Source organism: Erpetoichthys calabaricus, chromosome 11 (assembly GCF_900747795.2).
Source record: "Erpetoichthys calabaricus chromosome 11, fErpCal1.3, whole genome shotgun sequence".
NCBI classification, from domain to species: Eukaryota; Metazoa; Chordata; class Cladistia; order Polypteriformes; family Polypteridae; genus Erpetoichthys; species Erpetoichthys calabaricus.
Genome location: NC_041404.2, coordinates 64,409,745 through 64,428,577, shown reverse-complemented (window position 1 = coordinate 64,428,577; position 18,833 = coordinate 64,409,745). Strand labels below are relative to the sequence as shown.

The following is an 18,833-nucleotide window of genomic DNA, read 5'->3' as shown; positions in this document are numbered from 1 at the left end:
ATGCACATAGAGGATGTGATGTCATCAGGACCGGAACCGTCCAGAACCAGGTGGGATTTCCTGAGAATGGTCTGCAAAGAATAGACAGAGAGAATCAGTGCACGACGCCACCTCCTGGTCTGACGTGGAATTACATCTATTCAGGCCCTTTAGTTGTCCCCTAATCATGCATGTGTGACAAGGTAAAGAAGAGCATTCAGGCCAGAGTCATCATTTTACTGTAATACAATACACAGGGTACTATGAGCTTGAGGAATTTCTGAAAGTACTTAAAAGCATTTAATACTACATGGAATGACTTATTGTAGGCACGAATGTTCTGCATTTTTAATTTTATAAAAATTTTATAAAAATAATAAAAGGTAAAAAAAATCACTTAAAGACAGATGTCACTTAATAGCATTCATTTCTTTTCAAGATAAGCAGTAATCTAGTTTATGATTTTATCGCTGCTTGTCCCTGTGACTTGTATTCACATGGTGCTATGCAGCCTATTGTGCATTTCAGATTATACAGAGTTTATTGTAATTGCTAAGGATTTTATGACACCTTTCACAAATTATGTCTAAAGTATGGTGGAATGACTTTGTGTTGTAGTCTACTACTGATAAGATTTCTTTTCACTGTTTACAATAGCAAGATAATAGGCAGTTAAAAGCACATTATGAATCATTCTTTGTCGTCCTTCACCGGGTAAATGGTTAGAACTTTCTTTAGTTTCTATTATGTTAAATAGACAAATAAAATTTTAATGGATTTTACATGTTTTGTATCACATTATGAAAAATTAACTGTTTTCTGCACACAATGGAAATAAATGTGAACTTTAGTTAAAGATTATTATCAATACAGAAATTTGGAATAAGCAGGAATAACTGGACAAAGGGTTTGCATATGACATTCAACTTGAGAAGCAGGATAAAAAGGATTACAGAGTTAGCAGTTACAGTATATATGTGAAGTACTGTCATGTGAAGCATGTATCACATAAAAGCAGAGATGACTATCCTGAGATGCGTGAATAGTAGTGGAATTCCAAAACTTTGAGTTATGGTTCGCAAAAAAAAATCACAAAACAAATGGTGTTTTGCCACAAGCAAGGAAGGAAATAGTAGTTTTGGCTATTAAGGAGCAATATTTCTTTTCCACCCCCTAAAAAAGAAAACACACATTTTAGTAATTTTTGGGTTTTGCAATTGTCAAATCTAATGCAAAATTAATTTAAGGGACAATGTCACAAAACTAAAAATAAAACTACTGTTTCATTCATTGCTAAAAATGACGATGGATTTTGCTATATTTTAACAATACATTGAGTTTACTACTTGTTAAATTTTTGAACAGTGCAATCTTCTGGGGTGACTTGGGGGGTGACACAGTGTCCCGCTTGCCTTTAATGCAGGGATGGCACTTCATGTTCTCCAACCATCCTCTGTCCTTTGATAATGCTAAGGAGACCAAAGTATTACAAAAACAAAGTTTATTTTAGACAAGAAAATATAATGAAAGAGTAAATAAAAGGAATAGAGAAGCACAAAGTAAATACAACAAAATAAACCTTGCAGCCCCTATTCTCTGAGCCTTTGTATTCAAAAGTGCACCCCTGTCTATTAAGGTATGTGCCTTGATCACTTACTCATCACAAAGTTCCACACTTAACCACTGTCTTTCAGTCCTCTTGTCCTAAGTCATTTTTCCCAGTGTAGGACAAAACATGCCCTATGAGAACAAAAATAAAAAACAAAACACAACTCTTCTTTTGTCACTTTTCACACCCACCAGTTGAAACCTTGTTTTGTTTTCCTCCTGACTCCAAGTTCAAGTACTGACTGATTGGAAGCTACTTTTAAGCTCTGATCCATAACTGCTTCCAGGAACAGGGTGGAAATAACATCTAGGGTCAGGATTAGTATTTGAAACAACTGGTCTAATCCTTGTGGTCCCAGGGGTCCCTTCAATTATAGCTCCCTAAAAGAACAGGCAATCCCAAAAATTCCTGCACATTTTAACAGGTAGTAGGGAGATGCTAATAAAATCTAGAGGTAGCCATCTACCACCTATGCCCCACATTAGTCTTCCATTTCAAAATAATCTAAAGATGTCTAGTTCTAGGGGTCTCACCACTACTCCCTAGTGGTAAACCCATTATATTTGTGGCATGACTGTTTCTGTTATTTACTCCTGATCAACACTTTTACTGTCAAGGTCACAAAGGACCTTATGATAGAGTCCCCCATTGGTAATACCAATCCTGACCTGGCACACTCTCATATAAGGATAAGAACTGTTTTTTGCTAAGAACTGTGAGATCATATAAGTTTATTTTGTTTAAGAAAAGTGATAAACGAACCCCGTTGAATTTGCTTTGCCTTGCGTTTGGTGAAAATGTGAAAATGTTCAGGAACTTCTCACAACTCACAAAATATATTAAAGAAAAAAGGGAAGGAGACACTCACCTAAGTTTGAATGCATTATAATAGTGTTGTGGTCTTTTAAGTGTCCCTGATGACTGGGGAAACATCTGTCAACAATGTTGGATTGATTATTGTGGCCAAAAATGTAACGTGAGCTGTGAATGTGGATTCTTCACTCCTTTCTGTTTGCATCAACCACATAGTATTCTGGGTAATACTATTAAAGGTGTAAGCTCACTATTACACACAGGTCACATCCAAAAAGATATTACCTTTAAGAATGAATACTTCAACACATTTCCATTTACTTTCTGCATACACATTTTGTGTTAAAATGTATTTGCTACTTTTTCACTACTTTTTAGCCCACTACTAGGATCAGTGTTTTATTCTCCAGGAGCTGTTCCATCCAACATTGGCTTTGGGATGTTACACTTGCCTTACAAACCATCATGGGGCACTGGGAAAAAATATTGTTTAAGCTAGCCATGTGTTGAATTTCCAGAAAAATATTCAGCAAGCACAGCATATTTACTGCAAAAAATGCTTTGGTGAGTTTCAATGATCAACATTCGTGAAGAGTTCATTCTTATTTTCCTATCCTCTGTTACCAACTGGACTTAACTGAATGTATTTTATACTACCATTTACTTATACTACTGAAGTTAAGAACCGAATTAAAATATTTACACATAACTACAAATAAATATACACCGATTACCTACAACATTAAAACCACATACCTAATTTTGTGTAGGTCCTCCTTGTGCCACAAAAACAGTTCTGATTGATTGAGTATCTGGCACCAAGACATTAGCAGCAGATCCTTTAATCCCTGTAAGTTACAAGGTGGGGTCACCATGGATTGGACTAATTTTTCATGCACATCCCGCACATATTCAATTGCATTGAGATCTAGGGAATTAGGAGGACACTTGAACACTTTTTCAAGTTCCTCAAACCCTTCCTGAACAATTTTTACAGTGTGGCAGGACACATTACCTTGCTGAAAGAGGCCACTGCCATCAGGGAATACCATTGCCATGAAAGGGTGTAGGTGGTCTATAACAATCTTTAGGTATGTTGTACGTGTTAAAGTAACATCCACATGAATTCCGGGACCCAGTAGAACACTGCCTCTACTGACTTGCCTTCTTCCCATAGTGCATCCTTCTGCCATCTCTTCTCCATGTAAATAATGCACACGCACCCAGCTGTCCACATGATCTAAAAGAAAATGTGATTCATCACAGACCAGGCCACCTCCTTCTGTTGCTCAGTTGTCCAATTCTGACACTCATGTGAGCATTGTAGGTGCAGTGGAGAGGGGTCAGCATGGGCACACTAACCAGTCTGTGGCTACGGAGTGAGCTGCAATGAACTGTGTGTTCTGACACCCCTCTCTCATGGCCAGCATTACATTTTTAATCAATTTGTGCTACAATAGCTCTTCAGTGGGATTGGGCCAGATGGCTAGCCTTCGCTCTGAATACACATCAGTGAGCCTTTGGCGCCCATGACCCTATCGCCACTTCAATGGTTGTCCTTCCTTGGATAACTTTTGGTAGGTACTAAGTATTGCATACCGGTAACACCCCACAAGGCTTGCGATTTTGGAGATGCTCTGATCCAGTTGTTTATCACAATCCGGCCTTTGTTAAAATCACTCAGATCCTTACGCTTGCCCATTTTTCCTCCTTCCAACACATCACTTCCAACAGTTCACTTGCTGACTAATATACCCCACCCCATTACAGGTGTAAATGTAGTGAGACAATCAATGTTATTCACTACACCTGTCAGTAGTTTTAGTGCTGGGACTGATTGGTGTATATTTTTCTTGCTGTATTATAGTGTGGTTTTTTGTGTATTAAACTATTTTGTGTTAACAAAATAAAAAATTAACTCAACTGTTTTTAGAAATGCTAAAAGGTTTACCTTATAAAGTTAGCCTTGCCATTATTGTACAGTATATCATGTCAGCGCCATCGGGTAAGCTCTTTAAAAATGACTTGCAGTGTTGATCTAATTTGTATCCCTCTATTGTATGGCAGGAAACTACTTCACTATAAAACGTTCAGCATTTGCTTATTTACAAAAAAGATTTGGATTTTGTTTACATGAGGCAAATATATTCTTTTACATTTCAGAAATACCTTCTGTGCCAAGAGAAATTTGTTTTAATGTTGACCAGGAGTGAATCATATGATAACCACCCCTACCAAGAACTGGCAATAATGCAGCCTGGATAGGACACCAGTTCAACACAGAGCTCACAAAGCACACAGCGGACATTTGGAGCCCTTGTTGAACCTAAACACTTTGTATTTCAAGGAAATTCAAGAAGATGCAAAAAGGTCATGCCTTTTTGGGTGAAATCTAAAAGTTTAGATGGTAAAAACTGAAATATAAATTTCCTTCACTTTTCTTTCATTCCCCAAAGAAGATAATATACTTTGATGTGATCCAACCCTAATGTCAGCTTCAGATGATTTATATAAATTCCTGTCCAAAAGTAATCTAACATGGGAGGCAGATAAGAATAGTGCACCAAACATAAAGACGTCATGGTAGTAAATAATAACATTCTATAGTGTAATTTGCAAAATCATTTTTATTGTAAGAGAAATGAGGAAAAGAAATTTACAAGACATAGATTGCAAAAGACAGTATAAATTTTAATAGCTTGCAAAAATTATATTATAAAAAAACAATCAAGATTTGAAATTGACCATCTGTTTAGAATGCACTTCATTCAGGAATGTACAAAACATCTCTTTTGATTTTACTGAATATGTGAGTCTGTGTATTGACATGGGCAGACACAGTTTTTGTCAGATTTCTGTTGTTGCTGGAACAACATCAAAGTTGTTGTTCCAGGACACCTATTTAACTTTAGCTACCCAGTTTTATTTTTAACATCTGAAGACAATAAAGCAGGGCTGCATGAAAAGACAATCAAGGTGTCCCATCAAAGGGATGAGGACAAAAACCAAAACTCTTCCTTTGTCACCTATGAAAATGTGTGCAAAACACTCCTGTCTATTAGAAAACAAATCTGTCATCATTTCTTAGGTAAGCAGAATTTTTTAGATCATTATTAAAGGTTGTGAAATGGTGTGCCTTTTTGCATAAAGTCCCTGCTTTATGATGTCAGAATATTAACTTTGATGTGAGTTCCAAGAACAAGAGAAACCTGACAAAATCAGATTTACCACTGAAATAAGGCTGGCAGGTGCGCTCTGAGATCTCAGGTAGCTAAAGAAGTGACAAGGATGTGGACAGCCAAACACCTGCATGTTGCTAATCACAGACTAGCCTTTCTCAAGGAGGCTCAGACGTACTTAAAAGTGTGTTGAGTGGAAAATGCCATGACTGGAAAGTGATCCAGATGGTTAATGGGGTGTTCAGTAAGGCTAAGAACTCCAAATTCTGTTTGGCAAGTATATCTGAGGTAGTAGATTAGTTGAAGGGTAGAATTTAGGATTATGATGTCATACCACTAAAATGGGCTTACTGTGACACCAGCATTTCCCCACCTTGATCTGGGAGCCAGCTGCAGATAAGAAGTCAGGGGCTCTGTTGTTGAATGGCTGAATTTTTAGAGCATGACACAGTTTGGAGGGTTGCGCTGGTCCACTCTTGGAATGAGTTATCAGTTGATATACAGAGAAAGGGTGCAAAGAAAATGCTGTGACAGGGCATATCATACAGTGGGGGGTCAAAAGACATATTGCTTCCGAAAAAGTTCGCATAACTGCATTATTCATACTTTAAAAGGCATTTAACTGTCAGGATATGTTCCAACAGCTTTAAAATGAATTTTACAATGCTTAAACTTATGTATTGCACAACCTAACATAGTTCGATATACTGTATACAGTAATTGTACCTTATCTTGCAAATTATTAACTTTAATGTATTCATAGCAAATATGTTTTTCAACTTATTTTCATATCATGCCAATATTTATAAAAAGCATATTAGAATTTATAAGACTTAAATCATAACATAAAAATGATCTTTTAAAAAATTTGTAATAGAATAAAGAAATATGAATTTACAAGTCATGCTTTTCTTATTTATTTGTATTAAAATTCTCAAAGAATCCTTTAAACAGGAATTAATATCAAAATATTTCAAACTTTTAAGATAAACTTTGTTCGATGATACATTTAATTCTTTAATGGAAGACCCAGTGACCCATTACAGGGTTTGCTCTTTAACTCCAAAAACTCTAAAGACAATAGCATTTACATTAATCATCCATTCATTTCTAGAACATTCCTTTTTCCAGTATAGGTTTGCAAGGAACTGAAGTCAATCCCAGCAAGATTAGTCACAAGGCAGGAATCAAGCACTTCAAACACACACACCTACATATGCTCAGTCACACGGAAACAATCAATCTAACCAGAATGAGGACATCAGCGCAGACACAAAGAGAATATGAACACAAATCAAACCCAAATCCATGCTTCCCATAATTTCATTATATTACTTTTAAAAAGTTTGTATTTTTAAAACAGATCTGTAACAGTGCATTTAAGCAAAGAATTAGTATAGTGCTAATAAAAGCATGCACCATCCCAGGATGCTATATAAAATCATAATACTGGACGATATTACATTTAGTTTTTTCAGTAACTCAAATTACAGAAATATGTTTATTGATGGAAAGATTGTAAGTGAAAGGCAGAAATTCTAAGTCATCTGATTTAAATAAGAAATCTCACTTTAAGATTACAACTAATCAATGCTAAACAACGCAAAGAACGAAGGAAAACCTTACAACTTTGTATAAACTGGCGACAGAGAAACTGCATTTCTGTTGCTAAATATTTTGCTCTAACATCAATGGATTAAATGTAAACTGCCTTCCCGTTACTATTTCCCTTCTCTTTCCTTAGCTGTTCCATTAAGAAACTCCTAGGAAGTCCATCAGTCTCCCTGCCCATCTATTTCTTAAACCTGAATTCATATAAGCTGAAGCCTATCCCAGAATCATCAGGCACAAAGCCAAACCCAAGCCTGGATGAGAAACCAGCCCATCACAGGAATTCTAAGGAACCAACTTACTTACTAGAAAAATAAACACTATACTTTAGACCTTTTAGAAATGCAAGAGCCATTTTCTCCTTTTAAAAATTTAAAATTGCAATTTCATTTAATAGACATTTTTTGTTTCCCCGTTTACTTGAACAGTTTCAGTAAGTGCATTTGGTACTGGATACTGTTAAGACAGGGGTGCACTACTCTTAAACATGTACAGCCTTATGGTGGGCTCAGAAGCAGATCCCTCTCTCTTACTGAACACCTGCCTTGATTACAATTCTTCTTCTTCTCCTGCGTGTTTACTGAAGTCTGTTGCTTCTATTGTGAACTGAAAACATTAGCTCTCAATCTTTTTGCAGGTACTTCAAGTTAACTTAATTGAAAATGATTTGCTTTATCTACATATCTATTGCTAGCTCAGCTTGACATAAGTCATTGTCTGTAATCTTTATGTTGTAGCAAGGTCAACGGATTTCGTTACTTTAACTGGAGACATATAATGTATTTCTCATGATTGTTACGATTATCCAACTGTCTTAAGTTGATTTTATTCAAAATAAATGTTTTATACTCAAAAAATGATTTGGTGACTATTCCGCGACAACATTAAGTTTACCTAACTCAAAGTGAACACAACTTTAGTTTTAACAATTGCAATCATGACACATGCACTACAAACTTCAGAATGACACACCCCAGCACTGAAAGGTTGAGGGCTTCCCAGTCCCAGTTTAATTATTTCTTAACACTTTTCACTGAAGTTATAAAAAGATTTGGGTGGAATGGTGTTTATGAGGTTATTTTTCAAAAACATATCATAGGCTATTTTCTTGGTAAAAAATTCTAAATCTGCATAAAGTTTATGATTTGTAGGAAAGAATACCCCTCATGTCAAAATGTTGCAAAGGTTCTTAGGATCCCCACACCTGTACAGATCTGGAAGAAAATATTTAAAGATTATGTGTATAAATTTACATTTTAGGAATACCATGAGGTTTGTTCATTTGCCGAAGCAGCTCTAGGATGTTTTATTCAATAATGATTCGGTGAGGAATCACTCAACACCTTGTCCTTCTCCACTTCACATTCTCACACTGAGAAGCTAACCAGGGCTTCTGAGTTTGAAGAAGCAACTGTTTCATTTGGGCTAAAAGGAATCATCCACCCCCAACCCCACAAGTGAATAAGCGGCCTGCATTACACAGCAACAGACTCTCCCTCTCAGCCTCTTTGCCGAATCCCTACAGATAAATTGGCAAATTTGATGGACACCCTATATAACAATAGCACTTTCATAGGAAAATGAATTAACACTTGACAAATCATATTTTAGAAGTCATTCACAGAAAAAAAATGTACAAATAGGAATTATACACGGTATTAAAAACAGTGTGTTAATTTAATTTATGTTAGGTTTACATAAACAAACAGAATAATAATTTTTTAAAGTTTAACTTGATAATGTGCAGGAATTTAGTGTAAGAAAACAATGTAATTCAGGAATATTAAATTAAAATATTTATTAAAATCCAGTATATTACATTGCAGTCAAACTGACTACTTTGGCTAATGCTAAACTAATCAGTCAATAATGTTCATTCTTTTCAAATTACTCAAGTTACTTACAATGAACCTTTTGTCACATAACTGGATTCATTTCATCATTTGATTTTGTGAGTGTATTGAGAATAAAGTCTTATTATGAGACAGATCATTCTTTTTCTAAACTCCCTGCCAAAACTGAGCAGCTACTTTATCTTTAACAGCTTTTAATTATTACTTGGGCTCATAAATAAAACATACTTATTTATATGAGGAACGTTCAAAAACTTTCCACACTTTTATATTTTTGTTGGAAACTGTGAAGGCGGGAGGAGTAGTAATTGAGCACTAAAAAGTTGGTACGATGTTGGGAAAATTGCATCGCAAATGAAGGTGAATATGTAGAAAAGTGATGTAATTTGTTTTTGAAATTCTTAATAAATAGAGTTAAAAAAGAGTGTGGAAACTTTCTGAACGTCCCTCGTATGTCCTCATCAAGGACATGCTGCTACCACACCCATTACAAATGGCCTTATTTTTAAGAACTATTTGTAGGGAGAGTGATGCTGAATATTTATAATTCTACCTACATCTATACATGCTAGTTTTAGACCCAATGGGAAAAGGTTGTGAACTTTCAAAGTTTAGACTGCAGTCTAAAGTTGTAAATGCACACAATTGTTCACCCTTTACGTCATGTTAGATTTTGTGTCTTTCTTCCCTTACTCACCTTTTTAATGTAAAGAAATGTATAATGTTTCTCAATCGTTGCTCCCAAGCAGTTGAATGTTCTTCGCATGACCATCTTAGCTACACCAAGTCTAAAGATGTTCAGGCACCTCTTACAAATTCACCTCTTTACAACACATCTTGAGACTGCTTAGGCTTTCTACTTCTCAGCTGTCCTCCTGGATGTGTACAGTTGCACTCACTATATTGACAGTAACTATGTATGGTTTTGTCAGGCTAGCTGGCGTTGGGCCTAACTGTAGGACTAAGCATTGTGTGCCGATTTCTTAAATGTTTTATATTGCTTGTTCACTTTGCACATAACTGTCAAACAATCAGAAAATTTAGAGTAGAAAAAGCGAAGAGCTCAACCCAATGTGTATTTTTCTCATTGTGATCAATGATTTAACTACAGTAATTATTATTTGTATATTTTAAAATGAAATCTTATTAGCCAAGATAAAGTGCTGCTTTAGCAGCCCATGCTGGTGGTAAGATTTTAAAAGTTACCAAATTGTATTTAAAAGGTTTTGACATAAAAAACAGAATGTAGAGAGAAAATGTTCTGATCTTTAGTACTGCCTAAATTGTAATCCATTAGGCAGTGTGAATGGACAGGGTGACTTTAAGGCAGCCCAACTGTTGTCCGTTGTTGCCAAGGACTCCTACGATTTCATAATTTCCATTTGTTAACCAGTAAGGAAGATCAACCTGAGGAAGATAGAAGTTTGCTTCCGGTAAGGTATAGTCCCCCTGTAAAAGAAGAAATTGAGTTTTAGAGAAATGTTCTTCAAAAGTACACAAAAGCATAACATCGTTTTGCCTTAGCATTTATAGTATATAGTGAAATTGGTTCATAATCAAGAACTTTTCTGTCTGGCCTCTTGGTCTTGATAACTTCACTGAGTTGGTGGTCACAAGCTACACTTGAACTCAAGTGAATATGACTGTCCTTTGTTTATCTATGTTTCTTACAGCACATCCCACTTTAAATATACCATTGACATATTTATCATCTAAAGCACGCCAGATGAATATCAGAGTTGTGCTGTTGTCAGTCACAAGAACACATTTATCCATTCTTTTTCTGAATACACTTTTCCAGTAGTGTGCCACAGGACAGTGGAATCTGTTTTGTGAGCTTCACACACAAGTAAACGCTGGCCCATCACATGGCACACATCCAGACTCACTTGAATTGCATGATACCTTCTGAAGAAAAGGCAGAAGCAATTTCAAATAAAGATCTGCAGATGAAATGCAAAACAAAAAAATGAGCTAAGATCAAAACTGATTGTCAGTCCTATATGTTGTCACAGCCAAATCACTAAACTAAGACATAGACAAAATACATTTCTGAAACCAAGATGACTAAACGATTAATACACATAATCACACATTTCTAATTTAACACTCAAAATTTTGGATTGTATTGTATAAACACAAAGATGCCATTTTGTGCTTTGAAGCTCTTTATTCACCTTGCTAGTGATCTTCAAGAGACAAGACAGAATAAAGCCTACAGACAACCAGCACTGTGTACAATTTGACCTGCAGTACAAACGTTCTCTAATATTACTTATATTTTATACTGTGGAATGAGCCCCAGACACAGACAGGCAGACATGTTATTTTTGCACTACCACACGTTTATTTACACTATTATTTACACAGTCCTTAAGTGCACCACAAACCCCAATCTTTCCCAAAGTCCAGGCCAACCACTCTGCCTCTTCGGACCGCCTCCTTCTCTCTTTCTCCGACCTTGTCCTGCTTCCACCCGACTCCAGCCTTGAATGAAGGGAGGCGGCCCCTTTTATCCATACCTGGATGTGTTCCAGGTGTGCACCGGCAATCCCGCGGATACGCCCCAGTGTGGTGGAAGTGCCGGCTGTCCTCCCGGAAGCACTCCGGGTGTTCCCTCTCTTCTTCCCCCCAGCACTTCCTGGTGTGGCGGAAGTACTGGGGTCCAGGGTCCTTCAGGCAGGGGGACGCCCCCTGGCGGTGACCACGGGCCCCTACAGGGTTGGGATTCCAAGCCCTGTACCCGTGGCCCCCAATACAACCAGGGCGGACGCCCCCTCATGTTCTGGAGGAGGTATGAACCCTCCTCCTGTCATCCTGGGCGTCCCGGCCGGGCATGAACCCCAGCCGGGCGCCACTGCGCCTCAGAGTCAAACCCAGCGGCTTCCCAGAGTCAGTAGGTGGCGCCCAAACACCACAACCTGTGAACTAAACCTGCTCTAATCCACTGTGCCAGCAGTCGGTGTCCATAGAGGCAAAAGAGTCACGGCTCCAAATGGAAAGAGCTCAACGATTTGTAATACACAACTGAGCCCGTAGTTCCCAGAGTCAGTCATGGCGCCCAAACACCACAACCTGTATACTACACCTGCTCTAATTCACTGTGCCAGCAGTCAGTGTGTGTAAGTTGGAGTATGCTTCCTAACAGTAAACAACTTCTACCTAACGAGACAGCCACAGAACAACAAAGACGAGACCGCATGGATAAAAACAATACATGGAGGCTCCTACGACGCACTTCAGACACACCAGAAGCAAAGATGTCACGGCTCCACAATGAAAGAGCTCAACTAACGGAAATACAAAACGAGTCTGTATGAATAAACACAATGAACGAACGCGCCCACAACGCGCTTCTGGAGTCATGGCTCCAAATGGAAGGAGCTCAACGATTAGTAATACAAACACGAACCTGTATGGCTACGACCTGTAAACGAGCCCGTATGGATAAAAACAATGAACGAAGGCGCCCACACAAGAATGCCTGGATCCGCCGCCATGGTCACTTCAGCACGCGAATCCGCCGCCGTCAGCAAACGACTTCTCGCTGACGACACAGCCACAGAGAAACAAAAAAGAGACTGCATGGATAAAAACAATAAACGAAGGCGCCTACAACGCGCTTCTGAAACACCAGAACCAGATGAGTCAAAGCTCCAAACAGAAACCGCTTTAGTACAATTATGTTTATTTAATTAAATGAACTTTCCCAGGACGCACCCACCCTCCATGATATTTCATCCCTCCAAGTATCGGAGGGAACAGAAAGTGATTGCCATTCTTGGATTTGTGATTCTTTCAAGAATCGCGGGCTTGCTGGTCTTTTCCTAATCTCGAGTATCTAAATTTAATGATAAAACATAAGTTTCTTGGTTGTTTAAAAAAAATTATAAAGGCAAAAAGACTACTCTATAACAGCATTCTTTTATCTGTTGTATAATGTATCTACCAGGTAGCATCCTAATATCCATTCCTAAAATATCAAACCCGCCTATTTCAGTCAATTCAGGACTGTGGAGACTGGGGTCCATTCTGACAGTACTGGATGCAGCCTGGGGAACTACCCCTGGACATGAAGTCAGCTTTAACCTAACCTAACTAGTACATATTTGATATGTAGTAGAAACAATAGGGTAGCCACGGAAAAACCCACATAGACACAGGAAGAACATGTGAACTCAAACCCAGGACATTGCAATTGTGAGGCACCAGCACTAGCCACTGCCAAATTGCTACTGCTAAAGTCCTAGAACACAAATCAGTCTCTAAAATCTTTTCATATTATAAGTAAGTACAGTTTGGGGTTTTTCAAAGCTCACTTATTTTATTATAGAGTCACAAAGAATATGGGTCTTTCCCGGCAGCACTGTGTACCAGGCTGAAGCCAACACAATGGCTGGACAGCCAGTCCATCACAGGGTCACAGGGTATATTAACACACATGAGCACACACCCAGTTGACCTAACATGCATATCTTTGAATGAAGGTGGAGGCTCAGTTACATGGAGAAGGTTCTCACTTCATCCACATGGTAACTGAGTCAGAAATTGAAGCTGTAACACTGGGATATCTTATATCCCTATTCTGTTAAATACTTATGACTTACTGGTATGTTCCTTAATTGTCCAGTTCCTCCAAATTCTTTAGCTGACAAGAGAACAGGGGCCTTCCAGGATATCAGCTGTTTTTTTTCAATACCTCCTACAACCATATTCTGTTCCTGTACTACACACTGTGCTCTGCTTTTAATGTCCATGATACAGTATAGTTCAGCTATCTGGCCTCTATTCCCTTTGACTTTGACACACTCAAACTTGTTTAAAACTATATAGTACAGACAAACAACCTCATATTTCTTCATTTTTATTTTTTTATTTATGAAACTCACCGATTTGAATGGGCAATGGCAAGGAATACCATAGGTATGAAGTGGTTCAGGACAGTCCTGTCCAGGCGGTATCAGGGTGTCAAGAAGCTGGCAGACATCTTCGTAGTCACAGCTACCAATCTGTTCCACACAAGGCACCTTCACCCAAAATCCAGCAACCTCTTTGTGAAGAGTAACATTAACCTAAAAGACAAAAAAGCCAAGAATGTTTTTGACAGACTCCATGAGTTCCTATTCATATTCAGGTATGTTTTTTGCATTATACTATAGTTGCCATCAATTGGCATGTCTTTATATAGTTGCTTATTAAACAGTTTTGTTATGGGCTGATCTAAGGTGTCCTACGCATATGAAACAGCTTACAGTTTTAACAAACCTGGCTCCTTTCTCAGTCCTACAACATTCATAGTTAAAGTAGTCAGCAGCATTGACGGAAACCTTTCTGTTAAGATGTTTTCCAGCATTTTTCATCATACAAATTCTTGCTTGCCTGCCCATTGATCAAAATAGCCAATTTTGAAAGATCTTTGAGAAAATATAATATGAAGTTAGGACTCACCTCTAAATCTCTCAATAATTGACAACCGAACTACTCGTGACCCTTAGTTTGAGTTCTCTAAAAATAAATATCTTCTAAACCACTTCAAAAGTGTGTCCATTCTGCATTTGTTTGACATCTTGTAAAGAGCTATATTCTTTGTATGAAAATGTACTATATAAATAAATGTTGTTGTTGTTGTGGCATAAATGGGTTTCACAGACAGCCCACTCTCCAGTCAATGAACAAACTAGTCTTCTCATATGAGCATTGGCTAATATGTGGAAAAACAAAAATCCTGCTGTACAAGGTTTGCTTCCTGCTTCCCAAAATGGTATAATTATTTCAGAAATTGTATGTCATTAACAGGGTTGACTTCAAATTTAAAGTAACTTGCCTAAGACCAAAAGCTTCAGATTAGAACTGTGACAGAACTCCAATGTCACAGGGGCAAAAAAAGGTATCATAAGACTGAGCCCATAGACCATCTTGCCAATTTTCAAGTGGAATGTCATTGGTAGTGCATTTCCTAGTGGTGTGGTTGCATACAGTATACGCCAGTTCGCCAAATAACAGAATCCACTGTCACTTTAATGACTCTGCACATCTCCCATCTGCCATCTAACCCTACTTTACATAAAACTGGTATTTACACTCCTTTCCCTTTTGAAAATGCCAGGTTTTTAGAAATTTTCCAGATTTACTGCAAAACACAGAGAAACAGCTGAAAATCATGGCACCCTTGCATTTTATTCAAATAATGAATTATTTCTTCCTAAAATGTATTGAAATTAAAAGTTCTTTTTGTGCATTTCTTTGGTTGCTGGTGTAATAAAACAATAAAAGCTGTAAGTAAATTCTTATTTATTCTACAAAAACATTTCAAGATGGCCTAAGCAAAATGATTAGATTGCATTTTACTGATACTTCAAACAGACTGATGTCTTTTAATGATTATCATGGGTGTCTTCATGATTATGTTCACTCATTCCACCTGTTTAAATGGAGAAAAGTACTCACTCAGCTATTTTATATCACTGTGTGTGGGTCACAGTAAATATGGAAACAAGAAAGAAAAACAGGGAGTTGTCTGAGAAGGAAAAAAAGGGTAATAGCTAAGCACAGTCAAAATAAGGGCTACACGACCGTCTCCAAAGAGCTTGATGATCTTGTGACCACAGTCAGCAATATCAGCAAAACATTTAAAACCCATTGGAATGTTGCCAATGTCCTTGGATGTGGCCACAAGAGGAAAAATTACTCAAAATTGAAGAGAAAGATGGTTCAAATGTTGAAGAAAGAACCAAGAGAAACTTCACGACAGATCCAATATGACCTTCAACATCAAGATGCAACAGTTTCAACTCACATCATCTGCTACTGCCTGAGTGAAAATTGACTCCATGGTAGAAGGCCCAAGAAGACCCCACTTATAAAAGAGAAACACAAAATAGTCAAATCTGGAACTCACACTTTGCAGAAATGAATATTGGCAAGCCACGGTCTTTCTGGGAGAATGCCCCAGAGCCAACAAAAACAGACTATTCAGCAGGATTAAAAACAAATTATAACTAAAAAAACACCCTACAATGGATAAGAAGAAAACATTGGACTGTTCTGAAGTGACCTGCTATGAGTCCTGATCTGAATTCCATTAACTATCTACAAGAAGAGCTTAAAAAATTCAAAGTTGGGAGAAGGCACTCATTAAATCCGAGAGAACTGGAGCAGTTTCCTCATGAAAAGTTAGCCAAACAACAGTTATGAAGTGTAGAAAACTCACTCAGAGCCACATCAAGCACTTGATTGCAGTTACTGTATCCAAAGGCTGTCTTATGAAATATTATGTTAAGTAAACCAATATTTTTGTCCATGCTATTCTAATTTGTTTTATTGTTTAACATAACATGTGAAGTCATGAATGCATAAAGTACTTTGCAGACTGTATGTCTTTTTCTTCTGTAGTGAATACTTATTTGTGGCTCAGGCCATTTCTTTTGAGAAGTGTCCCCCATTTTCTGGGTGGGTCATTATATGACAAACTGCCAAAAAATGGTGTTCCCGTATTGCTGATTGCTGGCTCATGCACATCAAAAAGACAGATGGCATTGGAGGATGAGGGACATTATCTTTGAAATTAGTGTTTTAAATGTCATGTCCTCAGGCTAGATCCCTACACCTCAAGGTTCAAATGGGACAATTAGTGGAGAATTGTTTGAGTCATTGGGGCTAGACTTCAATGGTGCTCACAGCAGGGGTCAAGCTCCTGGATCAAGAGTACACTTTTAACACCCAGAACTGGCACTGACTCCATCAATTTCCTAACCTGCTTATCTAGTTCAGAGTGATTAGGAGTCAGAGTTTACCCTGGAAACACTGGCTACATGGTAGAACCAATCTTGAACATTAGGCCAGTCTGTCACAGGGTACTTGTTCATGGTTGCTCAAAAGGGGACATTGTGATGTTATTCTGAAGAAATTAGGTGGACAAAGTTAGCAAGCTTGTTGGACTGAATGACCCATTCTCATCAAAACCATTCTCTTGTTCTAATTTAGACCTTCTAATTATTGTAACTCACAGAATGTGGAAAGGCACACAGACAAGGAGAATGTTGTAACAGAAAGTGTCTGTCTGGTCTTCAGGCCCCACAATCTGGAGCTGTGAAGCAGCCTCACTAACTACTGTGTCACCCTTTTACTAACAGTTACGTAAATCTTCCATTTATATTCTGAAGCAGTTTCCAGTTAAATATCATGACTGGATAACATATTCCAGACTTACACTCCTTCCATAAATAACAGCTTCCTGTTTATTGCCTTAAATCTATTTTCCATTATTTCTATCCAAGCTCTACTGTATTTTGGTTCAAACTTGACAGCCACATTGACTTGCCACTTTAGGAAACAGCTTAATCTTGCCTAATGGGCGGGCCAGAAATGTCTGTGACATGTCATCTGGGCAATGTGGCTCAGCAGCTCTATTTAGCTTATCTAGTTGAAGAAAAGGTCAAAAATGCTTTTATGTCAGCGAGCGGCTTAATCTTCTCCAAAGATCTGTATGATTTTGGTTCATATGCAGTCAGATAAAAGTGATCAACACAAATGAAGAATGGTATATCCAAGAATGGGTAAAGTTTCCAGATATTAATGATAGTTGTTTGTTTAACATTGATTTTGTATTTTGTGAAATTTAAAACCTGTCTTCTTTTCAATGCAAGACTTTGTCAGATGCTTTTAAGGTTTTCGCCTTTATTTTTTGAACTTGGTCACAGTTTGTGTCAGAGACCCTTTTGGGTAAGCAGAGGAAGCTTTAGTTTTTAGAGTTGAAACATCACAGCTCGTGGAATTTTAAAGGACAGATTCTGTTTTGATTTCAATCTCATTTTACCTATCGTTATTTATTGCGACTTTTTAACCTCCACTTGAATCACCTGTTTTTAGTATGGGGAACTTCTTTATTGGGAAGATGTACTGTACTTTGTTTTGTGGACTTTGTGGATTAATAAAAGCACTGACCAACATTTAACAAGCACCCTTGCTTGTTCTGTGTCCTCATGGTCTGACTCATCCTAGTCATGACTATTGACAGATCAAGGTTTAAAAGATGTTTATCAGCTGCAGCCAACCCAGACTGTCAGAGATGGTTTCTGGCTTGTCCTTGATGCTTCCAGGATGAACTCTGGAATGTATTAGACAGACAGACAGACAGACAGACAGACAGACAGACAGACAGACAGACAGACAGACAGATAGATAGATAGATAGATAGATAGATAGATAGATAGATAGATAGATAGATAGATAGATAGATAGATAGATAGATAGATAGATAGATAGATACTTTATTAATCCCAATGGGAAATTCACATTCTCCAGCAGCAGCATAATGATACAATAAATAATATTAAATTAAAGAATGATAATAATGCAGGTGAAAAACAGACAATAACTTTGTATAATGTTAAATGTTAATGTTTACCCCCCCCCCCGGGTGGAATTGAAGTGTCGCATAGTTTGGGGGAGGAACGATCTCCTCAATCTGTCAGTGGAGCAGGACAGTGACAGCAGTCTGTCGCTGAAGCTGCTCTTCTGTCTGGAGATGATACTATTTAGTGGATGCAGTGTATTCTCCATAATTGATAGGAGCCTGCTGAGCGCCCTTCGCTCTGCCACAGATGTTAAACTGTCCAGCTCCATGCCATCAACAGAGCCTGCCTTCCTCACCAGTTTGTCCAGGCGTGAGGCGTCTTTCCTCTTAATGCTGCCTCCCCAGCACACCACCGCATAGAAGAGGGCGCTCGCCACAACTGTCTGATAGAATATCTGCAGCATCTTATTGCAGATGTTGGGTTTCAGAATTTT

The 18,833-nt window shown here is 37.9% G+C and overlaps 1 protein-coding gene across 1 annotated transcript in view; it reads right to left on the bottom strand.

Annotated features, from left to right (window-relative positions):
* Positions 1–5,010: 5,010 nt before the first annotated feature.
* gm2a (ganglioside GM2 activator) overlaps positions 5,011–18,833 on the bottom strand; it is a 33,295-nt gene continuing 19,472 nt past the window's right edge. The window contains exons 3-4 of the mRNA XM_028813217.2: positions 13,934–14,116; positions 5,011–10,493 (exon numbers count right to left, since the gene is read on the bottom strand). Coding sequence (XP_028669050.1) covers positions 10,338–10,493; positions 13,934–14,116 — 339 coding nt within the window. The 3' untranslated portion in view covers positions 5,011–10,337. The remainder of the gene's footprint in view (positions 10,494–13,933; positions 14,117–18,833) is intronic.